This window comes from Apodemus sylvaticus, chromosome 3, assembly GCF_947179515.1.
Source record: "Apodemus sylvaticus chromosome 3, mApoSyl1.1, whole genome shotgun sequence".
Classification (NCBI taxonomy): Eukaryota; Metazoa; Chordata; class Mammalia; order Rodentia; family Muridae; genus Apodemus; species Apodemus sylvaticus.
Genome location: NC_067474.1, coordinates 163,049,194 through 163,062,127, shown reverse-complemented (window position 1 = coordinate 163,062,127; position 12,934 = coordinate 163,049,194). Strand labels below are relative to the sequence as shown.

At 51.3% G+C, this 12,934-nt stretch overlaps 1 protein-coding gene across 1 annotated transcript in view; it reads left to right on the top strand.

Annotated features, from left to right (window-relative positions):
- Positions 1–247: 247 nt before the first annotated feature.
- Mfn2 (mitofusin 2) overlaps positions 248–12,934 on the top strand; it is a 33,397-nt gene continuing 20,710 nt past the window's right edge. The window contains exons 1-4 of the mRNA XM_052178127.1: positions 248–478; positions 1,613–1,756; positions 7,177–7,355; positions 11,237–11,372. Coding sequence (XP_052034087.1) covers positions 7,181–7,355; positions 11,237–11,372 — 311 coding nt within the window. The 5' untranslated portion in view covers positions 248–478; positions 1,613–1,756; positions 7,177–7,180. The remainder of the gene's footprint in view (positions 479–1,612; positions 1,757–7,176; positions 7,356–11,236; positions 11,373–12,934) is intronic.

Genomic DNA, 12,934 nt, shown 5'->3' with positions numbered 1-12,934 from the left:
AATTTTGGAGCACAACAACAACAAAAAAACGCATGCAAACCTCTAATCCGCACCCTTGTCGCCTGCCTCCCTGCTGTCCACCCTTTCCCCTCCTCCATCCCTGTCCTGTTCTCTTCCCCGCCAACCCCCAACCCCTGCTTGACAGCTCGAGGCTCCGCCCTACCCCACCCTGCCGGGCGCCGGTCCAAACTACAACTCCCACGATGCACTGCGAACCCCACCCTACAGGTTACGTCATCCCCATAGGACACAGGACGGTTACCAGGCACGCGGAGGCTCCTTTTGGAGCACGGAGTCCCTAGACACTGTCGTGTAGGAGTGGTAGGGTTGAAGTGACAGCGTTCAGAGGCCATCGGCTCATCCTGGTTGTAGCGGGGCGAGTGACGAGCGCAGCCCCCTCCCCTCCCGCTTCTCTAGGTGTGGCGCCGGCTAGTGACGTGTTGGGTGTGATGGCCGCCGCGAGGCCGGGAAGGTGAAGGTGAGAGGGCGAGCGTGCCGGGGTGGTGGAACCGGCAGGCCCGGGCCAGGAGAGTCCTGAGCCACCCGGCTTAGGACGCTGGGACTCTGGGGCCCCTGGGCCTCGGGCTCAGGCTCGGGTCACACGGGCGTTTCCCCTGCTCCGGCCTCGCCGCCGGGCCCTCCTCGACTCTGAGGAGGGGGCGGGCCACAGGACTCAAGGCTGGGAGGTGGGCTCCTCCTTGAAGCTCCCCACACCCTTTCCTTCTCAGCCCTGGGGTCTCATTCATGACCCCTGCCCCATTCCCGGTGTTCATCCAGTACTTTTCTTTATTTTGTCAGCATTTTTTTCAGGACACAGTTCACTGTACTCCACTTAGGGTGGTGGTCTTTTTACTTCTATGCCTTTTCATTGCACTGTTAAGATCCTGGAGCTATTCTTATCCGTCCCTGACTCTCGCACCTAACACCTTGAAAGGCCACAGTAAATACACAAAAAGATAGCTATTTGGATGGAGAAAGGCAGAGCTGCTGGCCTCCATCTCTTGTAATACTTTCTATCCTGTTTTTTTTTTTTTTTTAAACTTTCCCAATCATCTCTCCCTTTGTCAGAAAAGGACCCGTGATTTTCCCCTTCTTGCCTTACGCAGGAAAACACAAGTGAGATTTGGAGTCACAGCTAGTGTATTTGGGTGTCTAGTTTGACTACTTGGCTGTATATATCTTCCTAGTACTGTCAGGGCCAAGTTTACTCTATAGACTTGAGGATGCAAGGAGACCCTTTACAGCAGCAGGGATACTCTGGCTTCTGTCAGGTCTACTTTTCTTCCTCTCCACTCCCCTTCCATTTCTAGTTGGTAGTTTCCCAGTCCTGAAGGCCAGGCGTCCTCCTGATTCAGCTCCCTCCTGTCTCTGGCTGTGCCTTTGCAAGGACCTCATTGGTGCCTTGCATTAGCACATGGCTAATGTGTTTGTATCATAGTCATTGTTATTGTCTTCCCCCTCCCCCTCCACACTTCCTCCCCTGCTCCCTAAGTACCTCAGTGAGTAAGCCTCCCTCAGGGATGAGTTAGTTTGGCCTTAACACTTGATTAGACATATTTTGCATTTTCTTTCCTGGTTGCCCAGTGACCTCTGCCTTTTTCCTTTGCAAAAGTTTGGACAGGTGGAGTCAACACCATCAGCAGCCAACCTGGACCTGAATCAGCACAGAGGAAGGAGACCTCAAGTTCTTTTCATCGTTTTGACTCCAGCCATGTCCACGATGCCCAACCTGTGAAGGTCTCTTAACAGCTAGAAAGTAAGTGGAAGCTGTGGTTTGGCCACTGTGGATCTGGATGGAGAGCAAAAGGGTGTGCTCTGCTGGCCCTCAGGTGCAAGTCTCTTGGAGTGGATCCCGGAGCACAGAGCTTGTGGCTTCCAACTTCTGTTGGAAGAAGCTTCTGTATCTCCTTTCTACGTCTGTGGGGATTTCACTAGTTGACAGTTCAAAACATGGCCAGGATCGATCTCTTGGGCGTCTCTGAAGATGTAGCCTCTTCTTGTTTGTTCCTGTGCTGGCTCCTCTCCATCTCTGTGGCAGAGGTTGCATCCTTAATGGCTCCAAGAGCCTGCCGTGCCCTTTATCCTCTACTCTTTCCTTTCAATTTCTCAGCTTCTCCTCTGTTCCAGTTGAGCAGCAGACCATCTCTGGACCTGTTTTGTTTTCTCTGCTAGGAGTTGCTGCACATACACTGGGTAAGGAGGCAGTGTGGATTCCGGGCGCCTCCCCTGGGATCTGAGCACCTCGCACTGAGTTCTGCTGCCGCTGTGCAAACCCCTAACACTCCTCCACTAATAGCCTGGGTCGACGCAAAGCTTCCGATGGGCTTCAAGGGCTGTACTGGTTTCTGTCCAGAACTGTGCTTGTTTCTGGTCTTAAGTTTAGAATGCTGTTACTGTGCTCCCGCAACTTCTGGGGGTGGGAGAAGACTGCCAGATGAATGAACCTTTCCCTACACTGCGATCCGTAGACTTTCATCTGTTTATTTTCTGGCTTTTCCAGACAGGGTTTCTTTATATCCCTGGCTGTCTTGGGCCTCGCTGTGTAGAACTCAGAGATTTGATTGCTTCTGCCTCTCAAGCACTGGGAGTAAAGGCTCGCACCACCACTGCTGGGCTGATCCTTAGACGTTTAAAGCCTGTTAGAAGTTTCCTCTCCTCGTTCCCTGCCTTTGGAGACAGGCAGGGTCACAGGAAACCCCGCTGGCCCTGAACTCCCAGGTTAACTGAGGATGACCTTAAGCTCTTTTTCTTGTTATTTTTTTTCCGGATTTATTTTGTGTGCACATGTGTCATGTGCACATGTAGAGGTCAGACAGTTTGTGGAAGTGTGTGCTTTCTACTCTGTGGACTAGTTTTGGTTGTTGGATGTGGTAGCAAGAACCCAGCCTTGAGCTGGCAATTCTCCTGCCTCCATTTCCCAAGTGCCAGGAGCACAGTAGTGCCCCATCAGACTCAGCTGAGAAGCGTCTTCATTGGATCAATAGCTGGATGCAGATCAACTGCAGTGACACTATGTTTAAGTCTGCCTCTCTTCCCAGAGCTCTGCCACATTCACATGCACAGAAGTGATTTGGCTGTATAGTATTTTACATATTGATGTCCACAGGAACTTTTTTTGCATGGACCATTGGGTACAACTAGAGTTCTGGGGATTACTCTTCGGGAAATGCTGTGTTAAATGCGTCATTCGAAACTGGGAGCACTTGGAGGGTGTCAAAAAAAAAAAAAAGCAAAACCCTCAGAATATGCCATTTAGGGTCCAGTTGTTCATGGGGGACAGGTCCCAGGTCCCATGGGCCTGCAGGAAGCCCTGCGGTGTAATGTGAGGCCTCTCAGGGCTTTCCAGAGAGGAGCAGGAAGCCAGCCTCCTCCCATCACCCTGTGGGGAGGAGAACTGGCAGGCAAAGCCCCAGATAGATAGTAAGGGCTCTTCGGGGGCTTTTATGCATGTAGTTTGCATATTTGGTACTTTTGTGCACATGGATATGTGCAGTTTGCTGTTTGGAAGGATTAAATTTCAGAATCTGAAATAGTCGTTCATCTCTGTTTACTGGGCTGAGTTCCAAATACTGATTTGGAAACTGCTTTTCAGGAAGAAGTGGATTTGGGTATTTAAGGCTGGAAGGCTTTAGATTGTTCCCTGGGGCTGGAGGGTATTCACTAAGCAGCCTGTACCCATCACAGCTGTGGCTGAGGAAGGAGGAGATGAGGAGAGTGCTATGCTCTCAGAAACAGGCCTTCTAGAAGCTCAGCACATAGGTGAGACATGGTATGATTTTAAAAAACAGTTCAAACTAAAAACCTTGTAAGTGTGTGTAGCTGTCCTGTGGGTGGGTGACTTCTGAGCTCTGTCTAGGAGGAAGCTAAGAGTCTGCAAAGTGGATAGACAAGGAGCGTGCTTCTAGGCAGAGAGCAGGGCCAAATCAGACACTCTGCCAGGGAATTCACAGAGCCAGAGAAACCGGAGCCCGGAGCTGCTGTGGTAGGTGTCTGCAGAGCTAGGACTTGGAGCTGCAGAGATCAGGGCAGCTCCCAACCAACTGAACACCCAGCAGGCCCTTAACCTCCAGCCACTTGGCTTTTATTAGTGTGCATGCCCTTGAGTCATGTGTTTACTGAACACTAATACCTCTTGGTTTGTATCCTTGGGCTTGCAGACAATGACCAGCACCTTGGGAGCACCCTTTTCTAAATGCACAGAGCTATCAACGAACTTTTCCCTTCACCCAAGTCACTTGTGGGCTGGGTACTGCTTATCTCCTCCAGCTGACCTGTTTATTCTGTTTCTGTAGCAGCAGGTGTGGGGCGTGCCCGATGTTAGTAGGGTTACTCACCAACATTGCTTCCCAGCATCCCAGGCTTGACTGCTGGATGGTCCTGAGGAGAGTCTTGTGGTCTGGCTGTAGTTCGTTACAGTTGGGGACTGTGAGCCGCTGCTGCCCCTGAGCCCGACTGCTGGACGTGTTGCTTGTGCCGTCATTTCTGCTCATCTTACCGTATCTTATTTGCTGAGTATGAGGAAACCAGGATGCCAAAGAGAAATGGCTGGCTTGGGTTTCTGCAGGAAGAACACAGGGACTCTCCCTTTGTGCTGTTGATTTCAGAGTCCTTGTCCTGTGCAGCCTTACCACCTCCTACACCCTCTCCTCCCTTCCCCTCTCTCCTCCCTTCCCCCCCCCCTCCTCTGCCTGCCTGCCCCACCCTCTGGTTTCAGGGCACTCTTCCTTGGCTGTGTTGAGCTATTTGATTTTCAGTGCACATTCTCAGAGCTTCATTTTCTTTCCTAGTTGAGAAAACTCGTACTCAGATGCTGAGTACAGTGGCCAAGCTCTTGATTTGTAGCACTTGGGAGCTAGAGCAGGCGGATCAGAAGTTCAAGGCCTCCTTTAAACCCTGGTTTATTACTACTATCCTCCCAGTCTCTGTCTCTGTCTCTGTCTCTCTCTCTCTGAAGAAGGAAGGGGAAGGTGGAGACAGCATTGTGCTCATTCCTCCTCCCCCAGTTCCTGCAGAGTCTGTAACAGTGCAGAAGGCTTTGTTGATCTGAGCAGCACAGGTTGTCTCCGTGTCTACACCTGCCTTTCTGCCTGCCTTGAAGATGGCCTTTCTAAAGGCCCTGCTTTAGCACTCTTGGGCTTTGTCTCAGGAAAGCTTTCACTGGGGAGGGACTTTGTGCTGCAGCTTTTGGCCCCGCTGTTGGGTTATCTTGTGTGCTTACTCATGAGCAGTGTGAGAGGCTTGATGGTCCGTGGTTAGGGTGGCTCTGCACAGAGTGACCACAGAGTGACCAGAGCCACACCGATGCACTGTTCCCTTCTTCCTGGGAGGGCTTTTCTCTTTTCTTTTCTTCTCTTTTCTTTTCTTTTCTTTTCTTTTCCTTTCCTTTCTTTTTTCTTTTCTTGTGTGTGTGTGTGTGTGTGTGTGTGTGTGTGAGAGAGAGAGAGAGAGAGAGAGAGAGAGAGAGAGAGAGAAAGAGAGAGAGAACTTGTAGGAGTTGGTTCTTTTCCACCCACACTGAGGTTCCATTCTGAATACTTATTAAGGTTTACTTTTATTATTTTAAAGTGTGTGCATGTATGTATTGCTGCAGATACCTGTGGAGGTTGGAAGTGTTGGAGTGACTTCTGATGTGGGTACTGGGAATTGAACTGTGATCCTCTGGAAGGGCAGTATATGCTCTTAACCACTGAGCTGTCTTTCAGTCTTGCCTTTCTCTTTTCATGTCCTCAGGCTCTGCAGCCTCTGCTGGGGGAATAGTCTCTCTGAGGTCCGAACTCTGAGTCGGACCATCCAAGGCTCCACTTGGGGGCTAGCCATGCCCGGGAGACACCGTGGCATATGTTTTGACTTTTGACCAAAGATGTCTAGGACTTTGGAGTTAAGTGTCATGGCGTCTATGAAGATGTGAGAGATTGAGAAAAGGACACACATGCAGACCAGCAGAAAGTAAGATGGCTGGCGCCATCACAACGCAGAACAGGGCTTGTCCTTTCCTTTCCCAGTAGGCTTCTGCTATCGCTCTCACAGGAGGAACTGATAGTCTTGCTGCTGTCCTTTATTTGTTTCTATTTGAGGCTGGGTCTCACGTAGCCCAGACTGACCTTACACTCACGCTGCAGTCTCAGCGGGACTTGAACCCCTGATCTGCTGTCTTCAGCCCCCAGTGCTGGGCTCTCAGGCACGCGATTCCATGCTGGCCTCTGTACATGTCTTTCCTTTTTGCTTGTAAGTTTTAGAAGTTGATCTTTCTTGTTGAGGATCACTTCTCTGTGTCTCTGCTTCGTAAGCACACAATCTCGGTGAGGCCCTTAGGAGTGAGGAACAGTGTTCCTGGACTGCACAGTCATAGGAGGGGTGGGCAGCCCTGACCGCAGTGTGCTTTGCTGTCACTGCCTGGTGCTGTCCTCGGGTGATAGCGTTGGGAGATAGGTCTACCTGTCTTTTCTACCACTTCACCTGAGGAGCATGTATGTGTGTGATTTTGAGATCCAAGATTTCTCCCTCTCTCTGAGGTACCGGGCAGTGTTGAACATGCAAGGCAGGGATTGCTAGCATAGACTAAGTCTCAGGGCTCTACAACCAGATGTTTGTGAGTCCACACAGTGTGACGTGGAGATGGGCCCAAGTGTGCTGAGAACTCCCTTCCTATTTAAGATGTTGGGGCCTTGTGTCTCTTGAGTGAGTCGGGAGCACCCTTGGTCTTGGTGGTCTCTGTTCTCTTTTTCCCATCTGCCCAGCAGCGTGTCTGCACACTCAGTGGCCTGTGCTCATGCAGTCCGTGTGGCCGCACATTAGTGGCCTGTGCTCATGCAGTCCGTGTGGCCGCACATTAGTGGCCTGTGCTCATGCAGTCCGTGTGGCCGCACACTCAGTGGCCTGTGCTCATGCATTCCGTGTGGCTGCACATTAGTGGCCTGTGCTCATGCAGTCCGTGTGGCCGCACACTCAGTGGCCTGTGCTCATGCAGTCCGTGTGGCCGCACATTAGTGGCCTGTGCTCATGCAGTCCGTGTGGCCGCACACTCAGTGGCCTGTGCTCATGCATTCCGTGTGGCTGCACATTAGTGGCCTGTGCTCATGCAGTCCGTGTGGCCGCACACTCAGTGGCCTGTGCTCATGCAGTCCGTGTGGCCGCACATTAGTGGCCTGTGCTCATGCAGTCCTGGTTCCCTCGCAGCGAGATGTCCCTGCTCTTTTCTCGATGCAACTCCATCGTCACCGTCAAGAAGGACAAGCGACACATGGCTGAGGTGAACGCGTCCCCTCTCAAGCACTTCGTCACCGCCAAGAAGAAGATCAATGGCATCTTTGAGCAACTGGGGGCCTACATCCAAGAGAGCGCCAGCTTCCTGGAAGGTGAGCCGGGCCCCGCCCTGCGCTGGCAGGCAGGCCTGTGAGGGACTCAGTGGAAGTATAGCTCTGTGCTAGGGACACTCAAGCCTACACATGTCCTCGCCCTCGCCTGCTCTGCCTGGAGCCCGTGGGCTCTGAGTGCCAGGAATCTTAGGCTCAAACTCTTAAGTTAGGAATTCCAATGTTTTATTTGAAGATTTTGTTTGTTTGGTTTTTTTGTTTGTTTGTTTGTTTGTTTGAGACAGGGTTTCTCCATGTAACCCTGGCTGTTCTGGAACTTACAGACCAGGCTGGCCTTGAACTCACAAGAGATCCACCTACCTCTGCCTCCCAAGTGCTGGGCCTTGGCATGCACTACCACACTTAGTCTGAGGCAGGTTTCTGTGTAACCCTGGCTGAACTAGAACTCACTCAGAAATCTGCCTGCCCCTGCCTCCCAAGTCCTGGAACTAAAGGTCGTCCGTCCGTCCATCCGTGTCCCCCCCCCCCCCCCCAGAGTAAGTGAATCTTATCCCTGTCAAAATTTTAGGCACGCAGGCAGGGATGTGTGGTGTGGTGATTGTCTCAGTTGGTAAAGCCTGGCTGACACAGAGTCCATGTTCCATCTCCAGCACATGCATAGTGTGGTGGTGAATGCCTAGAGTCCCAGCACCTGGGAGACTGGAGAGGGAGGGGCAGGAGTCCAAGGTCTTGGCTACTAGTGAGTTTGAGGTCACCTTGGGCTTTGTGAAACATTGTCTCCAAAAATCAATCAAAAAACAAACCCTAAAGGCAGGTAGACTCAGGTCTGAGAGTTACCTGACACCTGAGGGTAGAGTCCCTGAGCGAGCTGCCCTGGCGTCTCTAACGCCACAGCCTATGAGTTATGTTTGACTCAGTTCTGGCTGCCATAGCACCAGGCACTGTTGGGTGCTGATTATTCTGGACCGGGTGCCCTGGGTGGTAATTTTAGACTGGCAATAGAAGTGCCAGCAGCGAGCTCACGGCGCTGCCTTTTCTCCAGTTACTAATTTGAGCGTAGCCTCTGTCGGCGAGGACTGCTTCCTCGAGCCCCTCTCTGTGTGAGAGCAGCTCCAGCTACTAGCTATCTCAGGCTCCCTCTAGAAGGGCGCCCTAGCGATGTGTAGGTCTGGAGCTTGTCTGTGGAGACTCGTGTGCTTTGTCTTTTCTGTCCTTGGTTTTCTTGTGTGCAGAACAGTGAAAAGACTAAGCCTTTTCAGGTTTCTCTGCAGACCTTGACAGATCCAGAGGTGGTGCCGCAGGGGTTGACCATCTCTCCAGCCTGCTCATGGTCTCACATGGGCAAGCCAGGACGTTAAAGAAAAGGACAGTGTCCAGTTTTGTTAACCTACCTGTGCCCTGCCCTGTGCATGGGGTTTCAGGGGAAAATAATGTCTCCTCGGTAAATGGGTTTGAACCTGAATCTTACAGTCCAATTCAGGTTGAACTGATTGCAGGTCACAGCCTGTTGACCAAGCAGTAGCTCTGCCCTGCCTTCCCTGAGCCGGGCCTAGGGGCGTACAGACACTGACCAGGCTGCTGCCTTCCCTTAGCCTGGCCTCCCTCTGCCCTGAGTCATTCACTCACATGACACTGTGGACAGGCAGGTGTTTTGGGAAGGTGTCCTGTCACGGTTCTTTGATGTGTCTCTTTTGAAAATGTGAGGCCCTTGTTTATTGCCCACATGGAAGGAAAGAGTGTTTTGAGGTATTTGGGGATTGTTGTGGTCCTGGGGAGGATGTTTCCTCCCCACCCAGGCTCGTGGTGAGAGCTCCTCAGCATGTAGGCTCTCGCTGAGTGGAGCCCTGCGCCTGAGAGCCAGCTCCCTTGCATGGGGCACTGCAAGGTCATGCCCATGTGCCCATATAAGGGAGGAGGGCCGATGCATGTGGGCGGGGCGATGGGGCGGGGGCTGGGCGCATGTCGGCCAGGTCTCTTCCTTTCATGGGACTAACTGGAGTGAAAACTCACTAGCTAGTCTGTGACATGCCACTTGTCATACTCCAGATGCTTTGGGGGAGTGTTCTTGGGGCTGGGACTGGCCAGTCTGTAATGTGGAATTTTGCTGCAGGTTCAAGCAGACATCTGCTTGCCAGACAAGCGGAGCACTTTGCTGGTGGGAGGGTGAGGCCGATCTTGCTCAGCCCCATCTTGTATAGCAATGTCTTTTTAAGCCGTCCGCCTGTCCAGGGCGCGGAGTCATCTTAGCATCCATTCACTCAGCCAGTGATGCTGCACCTGCTGGTCTAGCAGTCACACAGGATGAGTGGGCAGTGAGCTGGCTACTTACATCAGAGAGAAGGAGAGCTGATGTGAGTGCACAGAGAGGTCTTAGTGTAGCCAGGGAAGGCTTCCTGGGCCTGTGCTGTCTGAGCTAGACCTGAGACCAAGTAGCCACACTACTCCCCAGCAGTGTGTCTGCTCCTCAGAGCAAAGGTGAATTGGGATGGGTAGCAGCAAGTAGAGCCTTGAGGGACAGGAGGCTTGCGAGTTTAGGGAAAAGATGTGCTGGACTTAAAAGTAGGGCTGGGTTGGAGAGATGGCTCAGCAGTTAAGAACACTGACTGCTCTTCCAGAGGTCCTGTGTTCAAATCCCAGCAACCACATGGTGGCTCACAGCCATCTGTAATGACATCTGACGCCCTCTTCTGGTGTGTCTGAAGACAGCTACAGTGTACTTACATATAATAAATAAATCTTTAAAAAAAAAGTGGGGGCTGACAAGAAGCTATATGTCAGAGAGGGCCTGCTGGATCTGCGCCAGGTCAGGAAGGACCTCTCAGTGTGACAGGGAGTGGGGAAGGCCTATATTCTAGAGCCATGCTGCATGACCCAAATTGTGTATCGTGTGAGACCATGTGTGAGAACTGACTAGAGGGCTGGCAAGATGGCTCAGTGGGTAAAGACACTTGCCTCCTCCATGCTTGACAACCCAGGTTCAGTCCCTGGGACCTACATGGTAGAAGAGAACTGATTCCTTAGGATGTCTGCTGAGCTCCACATGCACATTGCAACACATGCATGCCACACGCTAAATAAACAAATCAAAACTGACCGTAACAGTGCCTGGCATGTGAGTGCTTTGTAAACATTTACCAAGAACTATTGTGAGTGACGGGGCGGGAGAGATGGCTCAGGGGTTAGGCGCGCTGGCTGGTTTGTATTCTGGTTTGGGTCCCAGTGCCCAGATGGTGGCTCACAACCATCCGTAACTCTGGTCACAGGGAGTCTGATGCCTTTGTCTGACCTGGAAGGGCACCAGGCACAGATGTGGCGCACATGTACACGTGGACACAGACTCTGATAAAGATAAATAAGTAAATAAAATCCAAAGGCAGAGAGAGAGGACAGGGCTGCTGAAGCAGCCTGACGGCAGATGCGCTTACTGGGCACATCTTGAGACCTGAGAGCTGACTGCAGATGCTGGCCTCTAACCTCACATGTTCTTACGGGGCACATAAGACACACCCACAAAAGTATTTGGGGCTGGAGAGATGGCCCAGTGGTCTTCAGAGTCCATGAATTCAGTTCCCAGCTCATAATCATCAGTAATTGGATCCGATGCCTTTTTCCACTGTGTCATAAATACATCTTTTTTTAAAAAAAAGTGCTGAAGAGTCAGTGTTCAGGTATTCACCCAGGACTTTGCATTTGAACATTTTTATTAGCGCCTTGGGAAGATGCTGTTCTTATGAGAGAAGATGCAGCACGGGGGACCCTGTCAGTCTTGCTTTCCAGTCTGTTCCTAGCCACCACACAGTAGGTGGGTGCTCCAGCTTGTGTCAGAGCAGGGAGTCAGCAGAGGTGGTCTTGTGTTGGAGACGAAGGGAGACTGTCTGTCTGGAGCTCCTCTGGCCACACTAACCCACTGTCATCCTCTCTAGACACCCACAGGAATACAGAACTGGACCCAGTCACCACAGAAGAGCAGGTCCTGGATGTCAGAGGGTACCTGTCCAAGGTCCGGGGCATCAGCGAGGTGCTGGCCCGGCGGCACATGAAGGTAGCTTTTTTTGGCCGGTGAGTACTTTGAAACCCTCTCTGCTTTCCTTTTCCTGGCGTGGGGGTGGGGTGGGGATAGCTAGGCGAGGAAGGAGGCCCTTGCTGCTGGGAGCGGTGGCACTCGAGCTTAAATGCTTCTTGTGATTGTTTTTTTTTTTTTTAAAGGGAACACTGCTTTATTTTATTTATTTTATTTTATTTTTTTTTTTTTTTGAGACATGGTTTCTTTATAACCCTGGCTGTCCTGGAACTCACCTTGTAGACCAGGCTGGCCTTGAACTCACAGAGATCTGCTTGTCTTTGCTTTCCACGGTGCTGGGATCAAAGGTATATGCCACTAACCACCCAGCTGGAGCTTTTTATCTTTTTTTTTTTAAATTACATTTTTATTAATTTGTTGGAGACATGTGAAGGTCAAGACAACTTATGAGAGTCAGTTCTCTCCTTCTGTCTTTTGAGTCTGGGATCAAACTCAAGTTGTCTAGCTTAGCAACTGTTTTTACCCACTCAACCATCTCATCAGGTCTTTTATTTTTAATTGTGATACTTAACATAAAAATCTCCATGGGAGTTGTTAGAGATGGAGCCCAGGGCTTCACACATGCTGAGCTCTGGGTCTGTCACTGAGCTGTGCCCAGCTCCTGTCTGAGCCATCGGAAGCTCAGTGTCCTGGTGGGGTGCAGATGCTGCATGCCTGCTGTGCCCTGAGAAGCCTGTGCTCTGCCCTCAAACCGGCTGCCGTGGGCATCGTGCCTCAGCCTCCTGAGTGCTGGGATTTGATTATGCTCAATCCTAACCAGGAAGCCTAAACTTGGTGAAGAGTTTACTGCTCTAGGTACCATGTACACGGAATCATACAGTATTTTCTGAAGGTTGGTTGTTTGACACAGGGTCTGTCCATGTAGCCCAGCTATGTAAACTAGGTTGGTCTCAAACTCACAGAGATCCTCCTGCCTCTGTTTCCTGAGAGCTAGGATTAAAGACATTTGTTACCACATCCAACAGTATTTCTCATTCTGTAATGGACTTGCCTTGGCAGAGTGTCCTCATGGTTGGTGGTCCATGTTGTAGCGTGGTTCAGAACTTGCGCTGTGTGTGTGTGTGTGTACACGTATGGGCTGATGATTGCTGATGTTGGGTATCCTCCTCAGTCGCTCTCTAGTTAATTGAGGCAGGTTCTCACTGAAACCGGAGCTGGCCAATTCAGCTTGTCTAGGTAGCCAGGTTGTCCAGGGATTGGAGAGCTGGGATTGCAGGTGACTGCCACACCCCCTGCCTCTTTCTTGGGCTCTGGGGGTCTCCTATGTATAGTATGTAGACGTCCTTTCTGGTCCCTGCTTCTGGGTCTTTTGGGTGTGTTCTTGGAAGTGGGATTGGTGGAGGATGCTGCCATTCTGTTGAAGCTTCTAGGGTCCACCACTCTTTCCTTCAGCAGCTGCCCTGGTACAGTCCCCAGCAGTGCACCTTGTCAGCATGGTTCTCTGTTGTGATGGTGGCTGTGCCTCTGTGGGAAGTCACGGCCTAATGTGGGGTTCTTGCTTTTTCTTTATTTTTGTTGTAGTTTTTGGAGATGAGGGTCT